Below are 25111 nucleotides of genomic sequence, written 5' to 3'. Positions count from 1 at the left end.
AGCTACAAGGATGGAAGCTTTCCAAGGACCAGCAGAACAAGACTACATGGTGAGCAAGCGAGTTAAAAATATTGCAAGTTTTCGCGAAGTAGAGTCATTCAACTTTTTGTTAAATTCATTTCCTATTTTAAATTCAGTTCTCGTTAAACCGTCGTCATTTATATTCAATATAATACATAGTATTTTTCTAGTTCACTTTAATCAATCTGCCTTAATTAGCCTTTTGATTTCTAATTCTCCTGCTTAATGATTAGTGCACTATCACCCCACCCCTGTGATAAGAGTCCGTCCAAGCTTGATTATAAATTTTTATCTTTAAGTCATCAACTTAAAGATTGGCGCCCTTAGCTTGCATGGTTGCATTTCTCGTTCAATGATTGTTCTCAGAAAGGGGAAGTCACATAAATATCAATCTTCGGCGAAAAGCAGGTGTGGACTTCTGATGGCACAATTATTGTACTACAAGGGGGTGTTAAACACCGTGTGAGAAATACTGCTGAACTTATAAAGATCTCTCCTCGTTGAGGTTAAAATTAGTATGTTCTATTCAGTATTCTCTTCTCTACTTTGCTTCACGTAATCTAAAACTGTATGTAATTTTATTAGGACCTATAACTGAATATTAATTTTCTGGAATTTTGTAACTAGCAAAATTCATGCATGTCTTCTAAACTTAAGTCTTCTGAAATTCACAAAATCATTGAAGATCTATCAGAAATCTATCCCTCTGATTTGAAAATAATTCACTTAAATGCACAGTCATTAGTTGATAAGGTACATTTCGATGAGTTTTTTAACTGCTTTGTTTATTCAAATATTAATGTTATTGCTGTAAGTGAGACATTTTTCAAGGAGTCCATTCCAGACTCAGAGATTAACATTTCTGGCTTTAATTTATATAGAAACGAGAGATTAGGCAAGAGAGGAGGAGGGAGGGGGGGGGGCTATGTACGTGAAGAGCAACATCAAATGTAAAATAGTTCACACCTCCCCTGCAGAATATTGTCGTCCGCCAGAGTATATTTTCCTAGAACTTGAATTACATATGGGTAAAGTATTATTTTCATGCATCTACCGTCCTCCCAAAATTGGTTTCATGGAGTTGTTTGTAGAGGCCATGTATAATTATGTTTTTCATTATAAATATGTTATGCTTGCAGGTGATATGAATGGGCATTTCGGATCAGGGTCGTCGGAAACTGTAGTAATCGATGATGCACTTGACTCATTCAATTTGACTAGAATACCATTTGATGACACATACCACACTGCATATTGTCATTCTAATCTTGATACCATAGCTTCAAATTGTAATGATACCCTTCTTAAATTTGGGCAGACCCCAGCGAGTGGATTTTCTGGACATGATATGCTATATGCTGTCTTCTCAGTATCAACACCCAAATATGAAGGAAAATGGATCACATTAAGGGATTTCCGCAGTTTTAATCCTGAAGATTTTAGAAAAGACGTAATTTCTGCTCCCTGGTATGAAGTATTTTCTCAGCATAATATCGATGATAAAGTCATCAAATTTAATAGTTTAATTTCCGCGTTGTACGACAAGCATGCCCCATTAAAACTAATTTGAGCCAAACACCCACCTAACCCGTGGATAACGTCTACAATTAAGAAATTAATCTCTGCGTGGGACAAGGCAAAAAGAAAGCACATCAAAACCAGGAAACCTGAAGACTTTGAAACCCTTCACATCTTGCATAATAAAACCAAACTCGCAATCCGTGATGCTAAAGTCAAACACATACATTCTTTGTTCAGTAAGATATCAACTTCGTCTGCTCTCTGGGGAACTATAAAATCACTAGGTATTGCTAAGAAAAATTCGCAACATACTTCCTCATTCATATCTGCAGAATTGCAAAATGATTATTTCTTAAAAATCTCACCAGTGAACAATTCTCACAGAATACCTGAAATTATTCATAGTTACACGAACACAAATGCACCTCAACATGATCTCTTTCACTTTTCGTACATTTACCCAGAGGATGTAGTCAAAGTATTTAAGAGCACGAATACCAAGGCTGTTGGACCAGATGGTATCTCACATCCCCTCCTAATGAACTGTTTGGATATAATCACTCCGGTTATAGCTCACCTGTATAATTTCTGTTTACAATCAGGAGTCTTTCCAGCTGTATGGATAATGGCCAATATCAGACCTGTTCCTAAAGTTCCTTCTCCTCAAAAATTTGATGATTTCAGGCCAATCAGTATTTTGCCAATATTAGGTAAAGGATTAGAAAGGATTGTTTACCAACAACTCACTTCGTATTTAAATACTCATTCTATTCGTAACATATTTCAGTCTGGTTTTCGAACAGGCCATAGTACTACGACGGCACTTCTCAAAGTCACAGATGATATCAAGTTTGCAATGGACAGAAAGGAACTAACACTTCTGGTACTATTCAATTTAAGCAAGGCATTTGATAGAGTTCATCATGACCTCCTTCTGACTAAATTACATACAATGGGCATATCTCTATCAGCTCTCTCTTGGTTTGAATCGTTCTTGAAAGGGAGATCTCAGCGTGTAGTATTTGACAAACAAAATGTTTCTAAGTGGTCTAGTGTACATTCTGGCGTCCCTCAGGGGTCCGTGTTGGGTCCCGTTTTATTTTCGCTGTATATAAATGATCTGCCTGGAGTTTTGCGCCACACGAGACATCATATGTATGCCGATGATTTAAAGATCTATTACCATTTTCCTGTTAATCATGTTGTCGAAAGTATTAGTAAAATAAATCTAGATATAGAAAGACTACATCAATCTACACTAAGTCATAATTTACTATTAAATGAAAACAAAACCTTAGCTATTTTTCTAGGATATCGAAGAAACTTATAAAATCTTCTCAACAGTGACATTCCTCCAGTAATTGTAAACGGTTCTGTAGTCAAGTATCAGGAATGTGTTAAGAATTAGGTATTCTAATGGATAATACTCTGTCCTGGAGCTGTCATGCCAAGCACTTGGTAAAGAAAGTGTCTGGCATATTGCATCAATTTCGACGAAACTTGCCGTATCTTCCTTTCTCGGTGAGAAAGATGTTGATCCAAATAATGGTATTTCCTATTTTAGATTACGGCGCTGTAATTTACAGCAATATCTCTGAGAAATATAATAGCAAACTCCAGCGTATTCAGAATGCCTGTGTTCAATTAGTCTTCAATATTCGTAAAGACTGTCACATAACATCTTACTACAAAGCCGCAGAGTGGTTGAAACTCAGGGATAGACGATCATACTCAGCTGCTTGTTTACTTCTGAGAATTTTAAAATCTAATGCTCCCTCATATTTGACAAAGTCCTTTGTTCAGAAGAGTCCAGTGCATGATCGGGACAATAGGTTTACAGCTAACACCCTTCAGGTTCCACAGCATCGTACGGTAAAGTGCAGTAAGTCGTTCATTGTCACTGCCTCTCAATTATACAACGATGTTAAACTATATGAAATTCAGCAAAGTAGTGTGGGAACTCAGGAAAAATCTCTTAAATACCGCTACCTTTCCACTTATTAAGCCATGGAAATGAATTTTCACCAAATTAATTAAATAGTACGAAATATCATAACCCCCTAGATACATTTTAGATGCTCAGTTTTACTCTTAATTATTCCTCAGCTTTAAAATTCTTAGGTTTCTCTTTCGTCTTCGCTTCCTTGTTAGTATAGTGTATGTTTATGAAATGTTAAAAGTATTATTGTAATCTCCTAGATGTTTAGTTTTTAATCTTATTCTTATATCCTTAGTAGGAAAATGTATCTTACGCGTTTTATGTATTCTTTTATTAGATTTTGTATGTTAGGTGATACATTTAAGTTAAAGTGGCAGTTAGTTACAGTCAAAGGGACCTCTGGTCCTACTTGTAATTAACTTTAAATAAATATATTTCTATTTGTAATCTTCGTCAAAGGGAGCTCAAGCAACGGGGTTTGCCTGCTTACTGGACAACCCTTTGCTCAACCTGCTTGATACGCCTGAGTGCATATCACTTGCTCGCTTTCAAATAAAAATCAGCATAAAATACAGAAATCATTGTACGTTTTCAGTACACAATGATTTGAAACAAAAACTTCGAACCTTTCTGATGAAACTCATTCTCGATTTCGGAAGACCACCCAGTATCAAACGGACAACCTTTTACAAAAACAATTTGTTTGCCAAAATGTGTGAAGTAACTAAACTTCAGAAATATATTTATAATAGTACATTCCATAATTCACCTAAATTTCATAAAAATCGGCCAGTGCATTTTCATGTAATGGTACTACAAAGTAGTTGTTTACAAAAAATAATCAAGAAAATACGTTTTTTAATTCCACCTAATATAACTTTAACAAGAAACATAATAAAAATATGCAGCAAATACCACCAAAGAAAGCAGAATAAAACAAGTTTTACGATGGTGTGATCATATTTCAGATTAGACTGATTCAAATTTTATTAGCATTTAAACTCGACCGTACATACTTTCTGCGCCGACAGTATTTATCTGATGCAGTTATCAATGGTTTCATGACAGCTTCCAACGTATAGCAAAAGCATCAAGATTGGAGGCTAAGTAGCAATGTCTGTCAGAATATCTACAATATCCTGCCCTTTGTCAAAGAATACTCACCATTATATAATTCAACAAATTAAGCCTGTATAAGGAAACATACACTGCCCTTTCCATCAGCATAATAAAAGTATGGTAGGCCTATATTATAAGCCATTGCTGAATATTAAGAAAAGACTTCTCAATTAACGGTATATTTTGGCTGTACAGGTTAGTTTTGAAGCATTTTTCTTTAACACAGTGACTGATCTTTTCTTCTTTTTCCAGATATCTTTTTTTCGGATTTAAATACATGAACCATATTGACAGTTAAAACATCTAGAGAGCCACTGCATTCATTGATTTAATTCATAGATAACCCCCTCTGTCTAGTTCTTCAGTATATTATTCAGTGGCACTACAAGTTTAACATTAAACAAGGACAAGATTGATTCCACAACACATCACATGGTACTACTAAAGCAGAGTCCTGGAGGGGCGTGCCATTCCAGCTGATGAGTCCAAATGGCACGTCTGGACGAAACTCTGCATAATGCACACGGCCTAACCACCCAAAAGCGGGTTCTATTGCTGTGATTTTATTATACCATAATATTTGTGACAGTTGGACACGATGCCCATCATCAAGATTTTAAAGTGTTTTTTTCCCTTTTAGACATGTTCGTTTTCAATGAACCAATTTGACTATATTGTCTGAAGATGACTGTAAGGGTTGAAACTAGTACCGTGAAATAATGTTCAATGACAATATAAAAGATTTTTATTAACAAAAATTGTATGTGGCAAAGAATAGACTATATCTTAACAGACTTCAAATTCAGGAAATCTGTTAGGAATGTATGAGTTTTTCGCGGATTTTTCAATGATACAGACCACTATCTGATCTGTAGTGAACTAAGTATCTCTAGGCCTAGGGTAGAGAAAGTGAAATCTGTCTGCAACGAATAAGGGTAGAAAGTCTCCAGGACGAGGAAATTAGACAGAAGTACATGGATATTAGTGAGAAGTTTCGAACAGTAGACAGTAAGCAGGTTCAGGATATAGAAAGTAAATGGGTGGCATACAGGGATGCTGTAATAGAAACAGCAAGGGAATGCCTAGGAACAACTGTGTGTAAAGATGGGAAAAGGCGAACATCTTGGTGGAATGATGAAGTGAGAGCAGCTTGTAAACGTAAAAAGAAGGCTTATCAGAAATGGCTCCAAACAAGGGCCAAGGCAGACAGGGATTGGTACGTAGATGAAAGAAACAGAGCAAAACAAATAGTTGTTGAATCCAAAAAGAAGTCATGGGAAGATTTTTCGTAATAACCTGGAAAGGCTAGGTCAAGCAGCAGGGAAACCTTTCTGGACAGTAATAAAGAATCTTAGGAAGGGAGGGAAAAAGGAAATGAACAGTGTTTCAGTGTTTTGAGTAATTCAGGTGAACTCATAATAGATCCCAGAGAATCACTGGAGAGGTGGAGGGAATATTTTGAACATCTTCTCAATGTAAAAGGAAATCATCATGGTGGTGTTGCAAACAGCCAAGCTCATGGGGAGGAGGAAAAGGATGTTGGTGAAATTATGCTTGAGGAAGTGGAAAGGATAGTAAATAAACTCCATTGTCATAAGGCAGCAGGAATAGATGAAATTAGACCTGAAATGGTGAAGTACAGTGGGAAGGCAGGGATGAAATGGCTTCAAAGAGTAGTAAAATTAGTGTGGAGTGTTGGTAAGGTACCTTCAGATTGGACAAAAGCAGTAATTGCACCTATCTATAAACAAGGGAACAGGAAGGATTGCAACAACTATCGAGGTATCTCATTGATTTGTATACCACGCAAAGTATTCATTGGCATCCTGGAAGGGATGGTGCGATCAGTCGTTGAGAGGAAGTTCGATGAAAACCAGTGTGGTTTCAGACCACAGAGAGGCTGTCAGGATCAGATTTTCAGTATGCGCCAGGTAATTGAAAAATGGTACGACAGGAATAGGCAGTTGTGTTTATGTTTCGTAGATCTAGAGAAAGCATATGACAGGGTACCGAGGGAAAAGATGTTCGGCATACTGGGGGATTATGGAATTAAAGGTAGATTATTAAAATCAATCAAAGGCATTTATGTTGACAATTGGGCTTCAGTGAGAATTGATGGTAGAATGAGTTCTTGGTTCAGGGTACTTACAGGAGTTAGACAAGGCTGTAATCTTTCACCTTTGCTGTTCATAGTTTACATGGATGATCTGCTGAAAGGTATAAAATGGCAGGGAGGAATTCAGTTAGGTGGAAATGTAGTAAGCAGTTTGGCCTATGCTGACGACTTGGTCTTAATGGCAGACTGTGCCGAAAGCCTGCAGTCTAATATCTTGGAACTTGAAAATAGGTGCAATGAGTGTGGTATGAAAATTAGCCTCTCAAAGATTAAATTGATGTCAGTAGGTAAGAAATTCAACAGAATTGAATGTCAGATTGGTGATACAAAGCTAGAACAGGTCGATAATTTCAAGTATTTAGGTTGTGTGTTCTCCCAGGATGGTAATATAGTAAGTGAGATTGAATCAAGGTGTAGTAAAGCTAATGCAGTGAGCTCGCAGTTGCGATCAGCAGTATTCTGTAAGAAGGAAGTGAGCTCCCAGACGAAACTATCTTTACATCGGTCTGTTTTCAGACCAACTTTGCTTTACGGGAGCGAAAGCTGGGTGGGCTCAGGATATCTTATTCATAAGTTAGAAGTAACAGACATGAAAGTAGCGAGAATGATTGCTGGAACAAACAGGTGGGAACAATGGCAGGAGGGTACTCGGAATGAGGAGATAAAGGCTAATTTAGGAATGAACTCGATAGATGAAGCTGTACGCATAAACCGGCTTCAGTGGTGGGGTCATGTGAGGCGAATGGAGGAGGATAGGTTACCTAGGAGAATAATGGACTCTCTTATGGAGGGTAAGAGAAGTAGAGGGAGACCAAGACGACAATGGTTAGACTCGGTTTCTAACGATTTAAAGATAAGAGGTGTAGAACTAAATGAGGCCACAACACTAGTTGCAAATCGAGGATTGTGGCGACGTTTAGTAAACTCTCAGAGGCTTGCAGACTGAACGCTGAAAGGCATAACAGTCTATAATGATAATGTATGTATGTATGTATGTATGTATGTATGTATGTATGTATGTATGTATGTATTAATATTGTATTGTATTGTATTGAATAGGTGGACCCTATTTTGCCTTGTTCTTTGTAACAACTGTCACTGCAGACCATAATGAAGTTTTCAACATATGATATGAGAAGGCGACTGGACCACACAGCCATTGGAGAACGAATTCAGAAGGGGAACATCTAAGACTTCTGCATAAGAAACAGTTTGGTAGTAAACAACAGTTGGTTCAACACAAGAGTCAGTCGCAAGATTAACAGAAGTGGTGGTGGTGGTGGTGGTTTAAAGAGGAAGTAGAACTAGGCAACCATCCTCTATATAACACTAATCAGAGAGAAAAATGGAAGGGATCCGACACTTTGAAAAATGAATATGTTGGCCAAAGAAAGACAACGGCTACGAAGGGCGTGAAAATGATAGTCTCCTTAGGCCTTGAGTGCTCTAATATCATCGGGGTTGAAAAAGAACACGAAATGACCAAGGGAGGTCGGATAGCATAGATGAAAGTGAGGAGCCTGGCACAAGTAAGTGGAAGCAAGGTCAGGAGTCAGCTAAGGGCCCCGTGGTCACCAATCCATGCTCCTAAGTTGAGAGCCCCTGGGGCCCATGGAGCCAACTGCTTACAGAAGTAGTGGAGAGTGATCCTATAAACTCCTGATTTTAAAAAACTGCTGGTCTTGTTGATGTGTGAAGTATTGTATAAAATGTACCACCTGTAAAAAAACCTACATCGGGCAAACCGGGAGAAACTTCATTATCAGATACCACGAGCACACTAACGCAATAAAATACAACAAGTTTTCAGCCATCGGCCAACACATGCAAGATTATAACCATAATTTCACCAATATTGAACAAGACATGGACATCCTCGTATTAGCAAACAAGGGCCCTTTACTGAACATAATGGAAAATTACTACATACACCTAGACCAATACTTTAATGCCAGTCACAATCTCAATGAAATCTCAGAGAAACCCAACATACTCTTCGATCTATTTATCACTTTCCTCAGAAACAATAATGCAGCCAACCTAAACTCAATCCTAAATTTAATCAAAGGTACTTTTCCAAGACAATTACACTTTCTCCCGCACCCTTCAGCCCAACCTTAAGCCCTCTTCCTAAGCCATATTTCATTTCAATACAAGAACTTACTGATTTCCATGATTATAATTTTTACAACACCCCATTTATACTTTATTCTTTGTTAAAAACCTCTTAGTATTTATATTCCTTGTATTATTAACTATTACCATAACATCTCATTTCACTTGTTATTCTTTAAAATAATATTGTCTTAGGATTTCGCCACAAATGATCTTTGCTCCAATACGGCTGATGATGACCCCTATATGGGTCGAAACTAGTACCGTATAATTTTGTAATTTTGTGAATATATTGTATTGAAAAGGTGGAAACATTTACGTTATTATTATTATTACTTATATATTATTCTCAGTTCAATACGGACCAAAAACATGAAATTCATAACCATCAGTACTACGGTGCCGATCTAACAGTCCAAAGTTCTAATGCTGGAATGACCAGGCCGCACACAGCCATGAATACTCCTCTGCTATTATTCCATTAAATGTGATGCACACTACTGATTCAAATCAGTACCTCAGAATAGGGATTGAATAGCTCGAATGCTATGACGAACCAGTTGTGTTATGTACCAGTAGTATCAGAAAATTTATGAACCAGAGGAATGGCATGCTAAAGAAGAAAGTTATCTAACTCCCCAGCTGCTTCCCACCAATATTCAGGCAGGTTGTTATACTTGGTACGACCGGGTGAGTTGGCCGTGCGGTTAGCAGCCCGCAGCTGTGAACTTGCATTTTCACACCAAGCAAATGCTGGGGAGCTGTACTGTAAATAAGGCCGAGGCCGCTTCCTTCCCACTCCTTGCCCTTTCCTATCTCATCATCGCCATAAGACCAATCTGTGTCGGTGCGACGTAAAGCAAATATTTAAAAGCTCGGTATACAGCAGTAATCCCATCTATTGGAGATGAGTGGCAACAGAAGACACAAAACACATCACAACAAACAATGGTCAATGTAATATTATTGTTGATCAATGTTACGAGCTTTCTATGTTGTAGGCCTACACATTTAGTTTTCTTTCGACTCTGTAAAGTTAGCGTGCCTTACAAAATTATTTATAGCGCAGACTTTAGTTCCTTATTCCCCGACTTAACATACCAATTTTCATTAAATTCTGTTTACCCATTTTCTCGTGACTCGGCACTGATATGCAAGGAGTGGAAAGGAAGCGGCCTCAGCCTTATTTAGAGTACAGCCCCCCAGCATTTGCCTGGCGTTACTCTGCAACGGAATGTGCATCCCCAGTATGGTACGAGTCAAGTCACGCCAGGAAGGTAGATGTTGCTCTAAACGATACGTGTCGCATCATTACTGGCTGTCTAAAACCTACTCCGTTGGACAAATTGTACATTCTTGCTGGTATTGTCCCTCCCGAAATACGTCGAGAGGTTGCAGCAAAAAACGAGTCCTCATTGTGCGATTGTGCGAGTGTGGTGTAATCCAGATGACGTCTCATTTGTTGCAGTGTAGTAGGTGCCCTAAAACGTGCACAGTACAAGACCTACTTCAGGCAACAGAAAATGCACAGAATGTCGCCAATTTCTGGGCAAAAGTAGTACAGCCTTTTTTTTTTTTTTTGATAAGTGTGACTTTGTCTATAATGTATATAATTCAGTAAGAGTATACATGTATTTATAGTATTAATGCTTCTGATACGAATGAATCATAGCTGGTACAGTAAAAATGTATAAGGACATAAATGATCGGAAATTTAATACTATATATGGTGTGGGTTACTGTAGTCACATCCTAGTGCGTGAACCATGGGCAACGGCTGAGTGGCCTAGCAAGTGGTCCAGAGAGTCGGGATACCAGTTGCTATGAAATGGGAGTGGGCATCTCGGACATATTCTGAGTCATGGCCCTCCTTGTGCTCAGGCAGCTAGAACTATACAATTCACCGGTGGTCCATAAACCGTTAGAGGAGAGATTCTCACTTGGACTATGTGCAAGTAGGGTAGCATCCTGCTTCATGAATTTACCGAGCTCAGAACATTTTAAGCAAACGTCGGACCTATGGGAGTAACGGAGTCCCACTCCCATTTGACAGGCGAGGGACTCCCTGGAAACAACTTGGCGAACGAAATGGAATTCGATGGGGAGCTATCAATATCAATGAGGCTTATGGAAGAAAGAACGTAGAACTGGCTGAGTCAGCAAAGAGGATGCATCTGGATATGCTAGGAGTAAGTGATATTCGGGTAAGGGGAGATAACGAGGAAGAGATAGGAGATTATAAAGTGTACTTGATGGGTGTTCAAAAGGGAAGGGCAGAGTCTGGGGTAGGGCTCTTTATCAGGAATACCACTGCACGCAACATAGTTTCTGTTAGGCACGTAAATGAGCGAATGACGTGGGTAGATTTGTCAGTTGGAGGAATTACGACTAGAATTGTCTCCGTGTATTCACCATGTGAGGGTGCAGATGAGGATGAAGTTGACAAGTTTTATGAAGCATTGAGTGACATCGTGGTCAGGGTCAACAAGGATAGAATAGTGCTAACGGGCGGTTTCAATGCGAGAGTTGGAAATAAAACTGAAGGATACGAAAGGGTTATTGGTAAATGTGGGGACAATATGGGAGCTAATGGGAATGGGAAGTGTTTGCTGGACTTCTGTGCTAGTATGGGTTTAGCAGTTATGAATACATTCTTCAAGCATAAGGCTATTCACGGCTACACATGGGAGGCTAGGGGTATCAGATCCATAATAGACTATATCTTAACGGACTTCGAATTCAGGAAATCTGTTAGGAATGTACGAGGTTTTCGGAGATTTTTTGATGATGCAGACCGCTATCTGATCTGCAGTGAACTACGTATCTCTAGGCCTAGAGTAGAAAAAGTGAAATCTGTCTGCAAACGAATAAGGGTAGAAAATCTCCAGGACGAGGAAATTAGACAGAAGTACATGGATATCATTAGTGAGAAGTTTCGAACAGTAGACAGTAAGCAGGTTCAGGATATAGAAAGTGAATGGGTGGCATACAGGGAAGCTGTAGTAGAAACAGTGAGGGAATGCCTAGGAACAACTGTGTGTAAAGATGGGAAAAGGCGAACATCTTGGTGGAATGATGAAGTGAGAGCAGCCTGTAAACGTAAAAAGAAGGCATATCAGAAATGGCTCCAAACAAGGGTCGAGCCAGACACGAATATTTTACGTAGATGAAAGAAAAAGAGTGAAACAAATAGTTGTTGAATCCAAAAAGAAGTCATGGGAAGATTTTCGTAATAACCTGGAAAGGCTAGGTCAAGCAGCAGGGAAACCTTTCTGGACAGTAATAAAGAATCTTAGGAAGGGAGGGAAAAAGGAAATGAACAGTGTTTCAGTGTTTTGAGTAATTCAGGTGAACTCATAATAGATCCCAGGGAATCACTGGAGAGGTGAAGGGATTGTTTTGATTATCATCTCAATGTAAAAGGAAATCATCCTGGTGGTGTTGCGAACAGCCAAGCTCATGGGGAGGAGGAAAATGATGTTGGTGAAATTACGCTTGAGGAAGTGGAAAGGATGGTAAATAAACTCCATTGTCATAAAGCAGCAGGAATAGATGAAATTAGACCTGAAATGGTGAAGTACAGTGGGAAGGCAGGGATGAAATGGCTTCATAGAGTAGTAAAATTAGTGTGGAGTGTTGGTAAGGTATCTTCAGATTGGACAAAAGCAGTAATTGCACCTATCTATAAGCAAGGGAACAGGAAGGATTGCAACAACTATCAAGGTATCTCATTGATTTGTATACCACGCAAAGTATTCACTTGCATCTTGGAAGGGAGGGTGCGATCAGTCGTTGAGAGGAAGTTGGATGAAAACCAGTGTGGTTTCAGACCACAGAGAGGCTGTCAGGATCAGATTTTCAGTATGCGCCAGGTAATTGAAAAATGCTATGAGAGGAATAGGTAGTTGTGTTTATGTTTCGAAGCATATGACAGGGTACCGAAGGAAAAGATGTTCGCTACACTGGGGGACTATGGAATTAAAGGTAGATTATTAAAATCAATCAAAGGCATTTATGTTGACAATTGGGCTTCAGTGAGAATTTATGGAAGAATGAGTTCTTGGTTCAGGGTACTTACAGGGGTTAGACAAGGCTGTAATCTTTCACCTTTGCTGTTCATAGTTTACATGGATCATCTGCTGAAAGGTATAAAATGGCAGGGAGGGATTCAGTTAAGTAGAAATTTAGTAAGCACTCTGGCCTATGCTGACGATTGGTCTTATGGCAGACTGTGCCGAAAACCTGCAGTCTAATATTTTGCAACTTGAAAATAATTAATAATAATAATTAATGTTATTTGTTTTACGTCCCACTAACTACTTTTTAAGGTCTTCGGAGACGCCGAGGTGCCGGAATTTAGTCCCGCAGGAGTTCTTTTACGTGCCAGTAAATCTACCGACACGGGGCTGTCGTATTTGAGCACCTTCAAATACCACCGGCCTGAGCCAGGATCGAACCTGCCAAGTTGGGGTTAGAAGGCCAGCGCCTTAACCGTCTGAGCCACTCAGCCCGGCGCAACTTGAAAATAGGTGCAATGAGTATGGCATGAAAATTAGCTTTCCGAAGACTAAATTGATGTCAGTAGGTAAGAAATTCAACAGAACTGAATGTCAGATTGGTGATACAAAGCCAGAACAGGTCGAAAATTTCAAGTATTTAGGCTGTGTGTTCCCCCGGGAGTGACTAAAGGGGCCTCAGGGGCTCTGAACTTTGGAGCGTGGGTTGGCGACCACGGGGTCCTCAGCTGAGTCCTGGCATTGCTTCCAATTACTTGTGCCAGGCTCCTCACTTTTATCTATCCTATCCGACCCCCCTTGGTCAACTCCTGTTCTTTTCCGACCCTGACGCTATTAGGTTTGCGAGGGCTAGGGAGTCTTTCATTTTCACGCCCTTCGTGGCCCTTGTCTTCCTTTGGCCGAAGTGTCGGATCCCTTCCATTTTTCCTTCTGATTAGTGTTATATAGAGGATGGTTGCCTAGTTGTACTTCCTCTGAAAACACTAATCACCACCACTCTCCCGGGATGGTAATATAGTAAGTGAGATTGAATCAAGGTGTAGTAAAGCTAATGCAGTGAGCTCGCAGTTGCGATCAACAGTATTCTGTAAGAAGGAAGTCAGCTCCCAGACGAATCTATCTTTACATCAGTCTGTTTTCAGACCAACTTTGCTTTACGGGAGCAAAAGCTGGGTGGACTCAGGATATCTTATTCATAAGTTAGAAGTAACAGACATGAAAGTAGCAAGAATGATTGCTAGTACAAACAGGTGGAACAATGGTAGATGGGTACTCTGAATGAGGATATAAGGGCTAATTTAGGAATGAACTCGATGGATGAAGCTGTACGCATAAACCGGCTTAGGTGGTGGGGTCATGTGAGACGAATGGAGGAGGATAGGTTACCTAGGAGAATAATAGGCTCTGTTATGGAGGGTAAGAGAAGTAGAGGTAGACCAAGGCGATGATGGTTAGACTCATTTTCCAACGATTTAAAGATAAGAGGTATAGAACTAAACGACGCCACAACACTAGTTGCAAATTGAGGATTGTGGCGACGTTTAGTAAATTCACAGAGGCTTGCATACCGAGCGCTGAAAGGCATAACAGTCTATAATGATAATGTATGTATGTATGTATGTATGTATGTATAACTTTAGTTATGTAGTATTTGTCGATAGGACCACTAATAACAAATATTTCATAATTATTTTTGGGCCTTCCGCTAAACTACCATTTCACTCAGCGTGAATAAAATTATTTACGGCCTAGATTGTAGCGTTTTATTCCCTGACTTTGCATACCGATTTTAATTAAGATAGGACCACTACCGATTTTCATTAAATTCTCTTCAGCTGTTTTCTTTTTTTTTTTTTTTTTTGCTAGGGGCTTTACGTCGCACCGACACAGATAGGTCTTATGGCGATCAGCTGTTTTTTTTGTGATGCGTGTACATACATACAGACAGAAATTACGGAAAATTAAAAAATGCATTTCCCTGCTACTATGGACATGACCGATACAAAAATGCCATCCTTTTTAGATTCTGAGCAATGTTCAGCCAAAATTCTTATTTTATATATATAGACAAGTGCAAGACTAAGGGAAAAAGGGACACCCTGGTGGAATGACAAAGAGAGATCCTCAATAAAAGAAAGGAACAGTACAATAAGAACGAATTAGAGAGAAATCCACGCCAGAACAATGAAGAACGAGGGGAAGATCAGAGACCTGGAGCAAGTTTACTGGAACACAGAGAGTTAAAATAGTAGAAAAGAAGATAATGTGCTGGGAGAAATTAAAAAAAAACTGGAAGACAGCAGAGGATATTGTTTAGTGATCCCCTGATGACGTCACGATCTGGGGAGAAACTGAGAATGGTGGGGGCGGTGGTGGTAGTGGTGATGATTTTCAGAGGAAGTACAAATAGGCAAACATCCTCTATATAACACTAATCAGAGGCGAAACAAGGCAGGGATACAACACTCCGAAAAATGAAGGTATCGGCCAAAGGAAGACAAGGGCCAAGAAGGGCGTGAAAATGAAAGACTCCCTAGGATTCGCAATCCTAATACCGTTGGTGTAGAAAGTGAACAAGAGTTGACCAAGTGAGGGTGGATAGGACATTTTTTTGCTAGGGGCTTTATGTCGCACCGACACAGATAGGTCTTATGGCGACGATGGGATAGGAAAGGCTTAGGAGTTGGAAGGAAGCGGCCGTGGCCTTAATTAATGTGTGAAAATGAGAAACCACGGAAAACCATTTTCAGGGCTGCCAATAGTGGGATTTGAACCTACTATCTCCCGGATGGTGGATAGGACAAACGAAAGTGAGGAGCCTGGCACAAGTAAGTGGAAACAATGACATGGCTCAGCTCAGGGCCCCGTGGTCGCTATTCCACGCTCCCCAGTTCGGAGACCTTGAGGCTCCTTTTAGTCACCTCTTATGACAGGCAGGGGATACCTTGGGTTCATTCTACCACTCCCACCCACAGGGGGTAGAAACTGAGAAACAAGTACAGTTGATACTCAATGAATGCACGGTTAAGTTCAAAGAATTAAATCTCAAGATAAGTGAAGCCAAAACACTAGTGACCGGGCGAGTTGGCTGTGCCGTTAAGAGCGCGCAGCTGTGACCTTGGATCCGGGAGATAGTGGGTTCGAATCCCACTGTCGGCAGCCCTGATGATGTTTTTCTGTGGTTTCCTGTTTTCACACCAGGAAAATGCTGGCTAGGAAACAATCCACTGGAAAATGTGGAAAACTTTGTAGCCTATACCTCGGAAGTGTAATTTATAGACACACACTAGCCACAAAGCAAGTGGTGAACAGAGTGCAGAAGAGTTCTCACTTTTACCAGCTTGTAAGTACTCTCCTCTGTAATCCCGAAGTATCAACAAAAACGGTGATGTTCAATCAATACTTCATAGTGATCTTAATCTATGGTATCAGAACGTAAGGTAAACTTGGAAGCATTTCAAGTAACATTCTATGTAATAATCCTTGAGCACCCTTCTCTATATTTTTATCCGAATAAGTTTGAGTGGTGTCTTTACAAGTACAGTACAAAAGATCACAATATGAATAAAGTTGAAATTCAAAAGGACAAATTGGGGCAAATATTCGTTTAAAGGAAGGGGAGTTAGGGATTGGGATAACTTACCAAGGGAGATGTTCAATAAATTTTCAATGTCTTCGAAATAATTTAAGAAAATGCTAGGAAAACAACAGATAGGGAATCTGCCAACTGAGCGACTGCCCTAAATGCAGATCAGTAGTGATTGATTGACGTAATGTCTGCACTGGTCTTGACAAGGGATACTCTTACTACATTCAAATCACCTATTCTCTGACAGAATCCATTGTCCCCAAGAATGCTTCACATAATTCAGAATACCAAATACCTTATTTTTAGCCAAAACGTTTGGGTTTGCCGATGTCAATGTGTTCGGGAACAAAAGATTCCGCAAAGAGAGCAATAGAGACATTGTAAATAATAGGCTAGCTGATATCAAAAAATAAAAGATCAGATATTCGCCGCACCAGCTTTCACGTCTTGATATTTTTATTGGCAGCCACGAAGGGGAAAAAAATGTCTGCAGCGAAAACAACTTCGTAAAAATCTATAACGTCACAATTTCCCCTTGTTACTGGCTTGTCCTACACAACTTTTTAAGTTGCTCACGCAATGCTGCGCAATGCCGAACTGAACTTCTTCTTTTTCTGCTTCTTAAATTCCTTCTCCTTCGTTGTTTTTCTTGGACTCTGCCCAGCGCACTACGTCCAGTCACTGGTTTGCCAATCAGAGCAGCGTTGCCAACTGTACATCCTAAAATATCGCTAAATTCATTGATGAAAGTCTCTAAAAATAGCCAAATTTTTGTCAAAGTCGCCAAGAAAAGTCGCTAACATAAAATTACCAGTAAACATGAATAAAATGGACATACCTATGCAGAAAAAATATTCCGCCTTCATCGTCTTCCATTTCCTCCTCAGCAAACGATGTAGCCTGTGAAGTGGAAGGTTGCTGAGCTGTTGATGGAGCAGGTAATAGCAAATACAGTAGAGACAATACACGACACTTACGGATTTGTGTTGTTTGAGTCATCAGTCCATAGACTGGTTTGATGCAGCTTCCATGCCCCCCTATCCTGTGCTAACCTTTTCATTTCTACGTAACTATTGCATCCTACATCTGCTCTAATCTGTCTGTCATATTCATACCTTGGTCTACCCCTACCATTCTTGCCACCTACACTTCCTTCAAAAACCAACTGAACAAGTCCTGGGTGTCTTAAGATGTGTCCTATCATTCTATCTCTTCTTCTCGTGAAATTTAGCCAAATCGATCTCCTCTCACCAATTTGATTCAGTATCTCTTCATTCGTGATTCGATCTATCCATCTACCCTTCAGCATTATTCTGTAACACCACATTTCAAAAGCTTCTATTCTCTTTCTTCCTGAGCTAGTTATCGTCCATGTTTCACTTCCATACAATGCCACGCTCCACACAAAAGTCTTCAAAAACATCTTTCTAATTCCGATATCAATGTTTGAAGTGAGTAAATTTCTTTTCTTAAGAAAGCTCTTCCTTGCTTGTGCTAGTCTGCATTTTATGTCCTCCTTACTTCTGCCATCGTTGGTTATTTTACTACCCAAGTAACAATATTCATCTACTTCCTTTAAGACTTCATTTCCTAATCTAATATTTCCTACATCACCTGCCTTCGTTCGACTGCACTCCATTACTTTTGTTTTGGACTTATTTATTTTCATCTTGTACTCCTTACCTGAGACTTCATCCATACCATTCAGCAACTTCTCGAGATCTTCAGCAGTCTCAGATAAAATAACAATATCATCCGCAAATCTCAAGGTTTTGATTTCCTCTCCTTGGACTGTGATTCCCTTTCCAAATTTCTCTTTGATTTCCCTTACTGCCTGTTCTATGTAAACATTGAAAAGGAGAGGGGACAAACTGCAGCCTTGCCTCACTCCTTTCTGGATTGCTGCTTCTTTTTCAAAGCCCTCGATTCTTATCACTGCAGACTGATTTTTATACAGGTTGTAGATAATTCTTCGTTCTCGGTATCTGATCCCTATCATCTTCAGAATCATAAATAGCCTGGTCCAATCAACATTATCGAATGCCTTTTCTAGATCTACGAATGCCATGTACGTGGGCTTGTCCTTCTTGATTCGATCCTCTAAGATCAGACGTAAAGTCAGGATTGCTTCACGTGTTCCTACATTTCTTCTGAAGCCAAATTGATCTTCCCCAACTCAGCTTCAACTTGTTTTTCCATTCTCCTGTAAATAATACGTGTTAAAATTTTGCAGGCATGAGATACTAAACTAATAGTGCGGTAGTTTTCACACCTGTCAGCACCGGCTTTCTTGGGAATAGGTATAACAACATTCTGCCGAAAATCGGATGGGACTTCTCCTGTCTCATACATCTTGCACACTAAATGAAATAACCTTACCATGCTGGTTTCTCCTAAGGCAGTCAGTAATTCAGAGGGAATATCATCAATTCCAGGTGCCTTGTTCCTATTTAGGTCACTCACAGTTCTGTCAAACTCTGACCTCAAAATTCGGTCTCCCATTTCATCAGGATCAACAGCCCCTTCATGTTCCAGAACGAAATTATCTACATCGTTACCTTGATACAACTGTTGGATATGCTCCTGCCATTTTCTGCTTTGTCTTCTTTCCCTAGAAGTGGCTTTCCATCTGAGCTCTTAATATTCATGCACCTAGATTTCCTTTCTCCAAAGGTTTCCTTGATTTTCCTGTATGCAGCATCTACCTTTCCCAGGACCATACAGCCTTCGACATCCTTGCACTTCTCCTTCAGCCATTCTTCCTTAGCTACCTTGCACTTTCTATCCACTTCATTCTTTAATCGCCTGTATTCTTTTCTGCCCTCTTCATTTCTAGCATTCTTGTATTTTAGTCGTTCATCAATCAGGTCTAGTATCTCCTGAGTTATCCACTGATTCTTAGTTGATCTTTTCTTCCTTCCTAACATTTCTTCAGCAGCCCTACTGACTTCATTTTTCATGACTCTCCACTCTTCCTCTACTGTGTTTCCTTCGGCCTTTTCATTTAGTCCTTGTGCAACATGTTCCTTGAAACAATCCATCACACTCTTTTCTTTCAACTTGTCTAGATCCCATCTTTTTGCATTCTTTCCTTTCTTCAGTTTCTTCAACTTCAGATGGCATTTCATGACCAACAAGTTGTGGTCAGAATCCACGTCTGCTCCTGGGAAAGTTTTGCAATCCAACACCTGGTTTCTGAATCTCTGCCTAATCATAATGAAGTCTATTTGATACCTTCCAGTGTCTCCAGGTCTCGTCCACGTATACAGCCGTCGTTTGTGGTGTTTGAACCAAGTATTGGCGAGGACTAAATTATGCTCAGTGCAGAATTCAACCAGCCGACTTCCTCTTTCGTTCCTTTGTCCCAATCCAAATTCTCCTACTGTGCTACCTTCTCTTCCTTGGCCTACCACTGCGTTCCAGTCTTCCATCACAATTAGATTCTCGTCACCTTTGACATATTGTATTAAATCTTCTATCTCCTCATATATTCTTTCAATTTCTTCATCATCCGCTGAACTAGTAGGCATATAGACCTGCACTATTGTGGTGGGCATTGGTTTGGTGTCTATCTTGGCGACAATAATTCTTTCACTATGCTGGTCGTACTAGCTTATCCGCTGCCCTATTTTCTTATTCATTATTAAACCAACTCCTGCATTACCCCTGTTTGATTTCGTGTTGATAATTCGGTAGTCGCCTGACCAAAAATCCTGTTCTTCCTGCCAACGTACTTCACTTATACCAACTACATCTAACTTTAGCCTATCCATCTCCCTTTTCAGATTCTCTAACCTACCACAACGATTCAAACTTCTAACATTCCACGCTCCGACTCGCAGAATGTCAGTATCCATCTTCCTGATGATCGCCCCCTCTCGTGTAGTCCCCACCCGGAGATCCGAATGGGGGACTAGTTTACCTCCGGAATATTTTACCCGGGAGGAAGCCATCATCAGTACATCATTCATACAGAGAGAGCTGCATGTCCTCGGGAGGTGGTTACGGCTGTAGTTTCCCCGTTGCTTTCAGCCATGTAGCAGTAGCAACACAGCTAAGCCATGTTGAGTATTATTACAAGGCCGTATCAGTCAATCATCTAGACTGCCGCCCTTGCAACTACCGAAAGGCTGCTACCCCCCTTTCGATGAACCATTCGTTAGTCTGGTCTCTCAACAGATACCCATCCGATATGGTTGCACCTGCGGCTCGGCTATCTGCATCATTGGGACACGCAAGCCTCCCCACCGCGGCAAGGTCACATGGTTCGTAGAGGAGGCTTACGGATTTCGCCTTGCTAAAATGGGAGACAATTCGACGGTGGCGCTCCTAGTGACTTGACCTGAACAAATCGCGCTAAATTCAAATATCAATGGAAATGTCTATACGGAAATGGATAAATAAATTACGTCTAGAAAGAAAGTGGTATTGAGATATTAACTTCGAAGTTGCTAAAGCAATTCTGGATAAATGAATGAAGAATTATTTAAAAAGTTATTATTCAAAGACTGAAATTAGACATATAAACAAGGTGTGAAATGGACTGCTGTGAAATGGCTTGATCTTTCATTTATGCATTACTTTTTTAGCTTTAGCATACCTGCCTGAAATCTTACGGTTGGATTTGTCTTTTTTTCTAATTTAGAAACAATGTATCATCACATTAAGACATATGTCAATACAAATATCGGCACAGTCCTTGCACATATGATGCAATGAATTAACATTTAATAGCTGGACAATTTTCCTCTTAACATGGAACCTACTAACAGAGAGAAAATCTACAAGATCCCGGCTTTAATCTGAGAAGAGGGATAAAAGAAAGAAATTTGAAAATGTTGCCGATAGTGATGCTTTGAGGAATATTTACGTACAATTAGAGTAAAAATGTAACATACCCTTGGCTGTATAGTCGAGGATTTTTAAAGTCGCTGGCCTGGAAATGATCTGAACAGATCTTATAATTCTTATACAAGCGTAACGTCCCTTCTTTCTTGTACACTTTATCCAAATCGCTTCTGTGACATTTCAAAACCCACAGATCACACCTACAACAACACATCGGTATTGAAGGTTAACTGCTGCACTATACAATAAAATATGCGTATTATATTTTAAGCCCGTTAAAACATGGGTCGAGCAGGTCAGAAGATTATGAAGTACTATAAAAATCTCTGTCACTGGAAGAATATATATGCAAACACAATATTACTTACATGTTCTTGTCACGAGGGAACCTGAAGAACGAGCGCGCATTTTTCTCTACTTCGTAATTACTGCAGACAAACACAGCACATACCTTTCCCCTCATGTTGAGAGGAGATATCAAGGAATGACACACGCTACTATTTAATTATGTCAACTCACTGAAAACGCATAAATAACACCAAAAACTTCACACAAAAATACACGTGCTCTTATGAGAGAATCAGTACTGTTTAGGTCTATCCGCTAGAGTGTGCTCCAATAGCTGTCCCTCGATATCTCGCTCAGTGTCGTGTATTGTCTCTACTGTATTTGGTAATAGTTCAGCCGTTGTTGAATAAGCATTTTTAGTTCCTATCTTCCTGACGACCTTCTCTGGAATTTCGTAGGAATGGCAGGTTTTCCTAGGCACTTAAGCGCATTCCTGATTTGCAAGATGGATGCTGCTGTTTCGACTTTCATTCTGTTTCTCACTTTAGATTTCACAATACCAAGTGTACTAAAGAGCCTTTCTACTTCGGCATTTGAATGCGGGAGAGTCAAAATTTTCATAGCAAAAGTAGCTAGTTCCTTGAAGGGATTATGTCCTGCCGAATCACTATACTGCAACACCTCTACCCAGAAATCTGTGGTATTTGAAACTTGACTACACTTTATTGCTTTTAAATTACGCCACTGATTCTCAATGTGATCTATATCTGAAACACTACAACCCATATCTTCCGCTAACTCAAATATTGGGTTTTTGACAGCATTCAGACAGTTTTTAATAGAAAGGAGAGCCATTTTTCTTAGGTTTTTTGAAAATTGTTCGGCAGCCTATTTTTTAGTTCTGTAATTAGCTTTTATTGTGAAGTTAATACAGCGGCCCCTAACCACTTCTACCTTTTCTACTGATAGAGTTTCCGCCAGTTTTTTCGAACTCATAACCCAGATAGGGTTTGGGGTCCACGTAACTATACCGGGCGAGTTGGCCGTGCGCGTAGAGGCGCGCGGCTGTGAGCTTGCATCCGGGAGATAGTAGGTTCGAATCCCACTATCGGCAACCCTGAAGATGGTTTTCCGTGGTTTCCCATTTTCACACCAGGCAAATCCTGGGGCTGTACCTTAATTAAGGCCACGGCCGCTTCCTTCCAACTCCTAGGCCTTTCCCATCCCATCGTCGCCATAAGACCTATCTGTGTCGGTGCGACGTAAAGCCCATAGCAAAAAAAACCCACATAACTATCAATCTCAGTTGATGGAGAAAACAGATCAAATCGAGCAGTTGGGTTAAGGATTTTCCTTCCTAAAACCTGTATAAGATTCATGACATCATCAAGTAAACGAGTTTGGTCTGCATTTTCAGATTCAAATACTTTAATTGCTTTTTGGACCTCATGCAGAATACTTTTTAGATAAGTCATGAACAATCTGTTTGATTAATCAGAGTAGATTTGGAATAACATCTCTGATGTATAACACTTTTCTTGTGTCCTTACTATATCGATGTGTAATTTGAGCTCATCCCACTGTTCAACAATTCGCCGAACAGCAGGTTCATTGGATAACCATCTTGTTTCACAAACTTTTAAAAGTTTGAGAGGCTCTTCACTATTTATTGCATTGTAAATTTGCTTGTAAATGCCCTGTCTCTTGCTGGAATGAGCAAACCAAAGGTAACTTTCACGGACAATGAAGTCAACAATACGTGGCAAAGTGTCTTCTGTAGCATGAGAAACAGCTAGCTGTATGGAATGACACACACACCTAATCATTTTCAAATGAGGAATATTAAACTCTTTTCTTCATAAGTTCATATACCCCATTGTTCAGCCCAGTGTTCACGGAAGCGTTGTCTACACCTATACCTAATAAATTAGCAGGCTTCATCTGCAGTTGCTGTAAGAGTATTCCCAAAGTATTCCTATTGCCTTAACAATAGCTGGTGCTGTGCCATTTGGCAAGTCTACCAAACTTAAAAATCTTGATACTATCCTTTTCATACTGACGCTGAAGTAACGAATTATGACACCCAACAACTTAGTAAAGGATATATATGTCGCCTCATCTATTATTAAACTGTAACCCTGATCGCCAATATCAGAAACCATGTCCTCAACAAAATGTGGTGCTAGTACATGTTTTATTACTTCAGTACATTTTGTTCTGTGTAAACGGAGATCTGCTGCTTTAGAACTATCGCCAAAAGTTTTAACACACAGTTCTGACAAGTGATCTACAGTCAACAATGAGCAGTGTTCTGCAATAAACAATGCCAAACTTCCTTCAGTCCTAGCAGTACTTATGTTTACTTTTGTAAACGGTAATTTTTTCTGCAGTGGTGAGGTAAACGGCCCTAATCGCATTTTATGTTTGAGTTTCATAATGTTTCTTTAAATCATTATATTTAGCATACAGTTCTGTTTTATAGTAGATGCAGTAGGCTTTGGACTTATCAGAACCTACCGGTCTTAACCATTTAAACTGATGTTCCCAGTCTTTACGGTAGTTTTGCTGATACTTTGGCTTACCCATGGTGTTGAACAAAAACAAAAACACAGTTCACAAACAAGAAAATACGAAAATGAATATTTGAAACCGCACGTGTAAATTTGCGTAAATACACCTAACAAAGAATGAATGACTTCAAGAATAAACACAGATCACAACAGAACTTATTATTACACTGATAGCTGCGAAGAGATCGATTCATTTTCTTAGCGCGTGCGCCCGAATCACCACCGTCCGCTGCGTAACTAACGTTGCCTACGTTATAATACAAGGCCTGGAAATAGAGCCCGTAAAACGCTATGGAAGTGGTTACACTGAAGTTCAATGTCGGGCCGCTAGGATCGCTATCTTGCCCCCTGTCGACCAGGCTCGCGCCTTTAAACGTGTTCATTAACTGAGTTGGTTGTGAATGTATTATGTATTTGTCTGATGTTAATCATTCGCAATTCCAGTCATGGTTTATTCACGAGAAATTAAAGGTAGTGAAATTTCGTTTCACAAGTTTCCAGTGATTGTTCCTAAGTTTTGATCCGAGGTACGTCATAAGAATCGGGCGATCCCAAAATTTGACACTGGACTTTTTTTTTAACTATGCTACCGTGACCGGCAATCATTTGAGAGGCATCTTCAAACTCAGAAATCTTAAATTAGGAAAACCAACGAGGAAAATAATTTGCCCAACAAATTTCACGAAAATGAATGTAGCAACAGCTAAAAATATTGTATTTTCCCCTGAAACAATCTCTGGTTTGTAAAGTATGGAGGAAGGTTTTGTCCCGAGAGCATAAAATACAGTTTAAAATAAGCCATTTGTTTTATAGAGCATTTTATTAAATTGTTCAATGCGCATAACGTCTGCAACACCTCACATGGGACATATTCAGGAACGAGAACAAACGAGCATCTTTTAACCGGGCGAGTTGGTCGTACGGTTAGGGGCGCGCGGCTGTGAGCTTGCATCCGGGAGATAGTGGGTT

General features: G+C 39.8%; 1 protein-coding gene across 1 annotated transcript in view; it reads right to left on the bottom strand.

Moving 5' to 3' along the window:
• Window positions 1-17064, bottom strand: part of mRpS18B (mitochondrial ribosomal protein S18B) — an 85167-nt gene extending 68103 nt beyond the window's left edge. Inside the window, exon 1 of the mRNA XM_067145413.2 lies at window positions 16732-17064. Within this exon, the coding sequence (XP_067001514.1) occupies window positions 16732-16815 (84 nt within the window). The 5' untranslated portion in view covers window positions 16816-17064. The remainder of the gene's footprint in view (window positions 1-16731) is intronic.
• Window positions 17065-25111: the final 8047 nt, after the last annotated feature.

This window comes from Anabrus simplex, chromosome 4, assembly GCF_040414725.1.
Source record: "Anabrus simplex isolate iqAnaSimp1 chromosome 4, ASM4041472v1, whole genome shotgun sequence".
Classification (NCBI taxonomy): Eukaryota; Metazoa; Arthropoda; class Insecta; order Orthoptera; family Tettigoniidae; genus Anabrus; species Anabrus simplex.
Note: the sequence above shows the minus strand (reverse complement) of the source record. Positions and strands in the feature narration are given on the sequence as shown.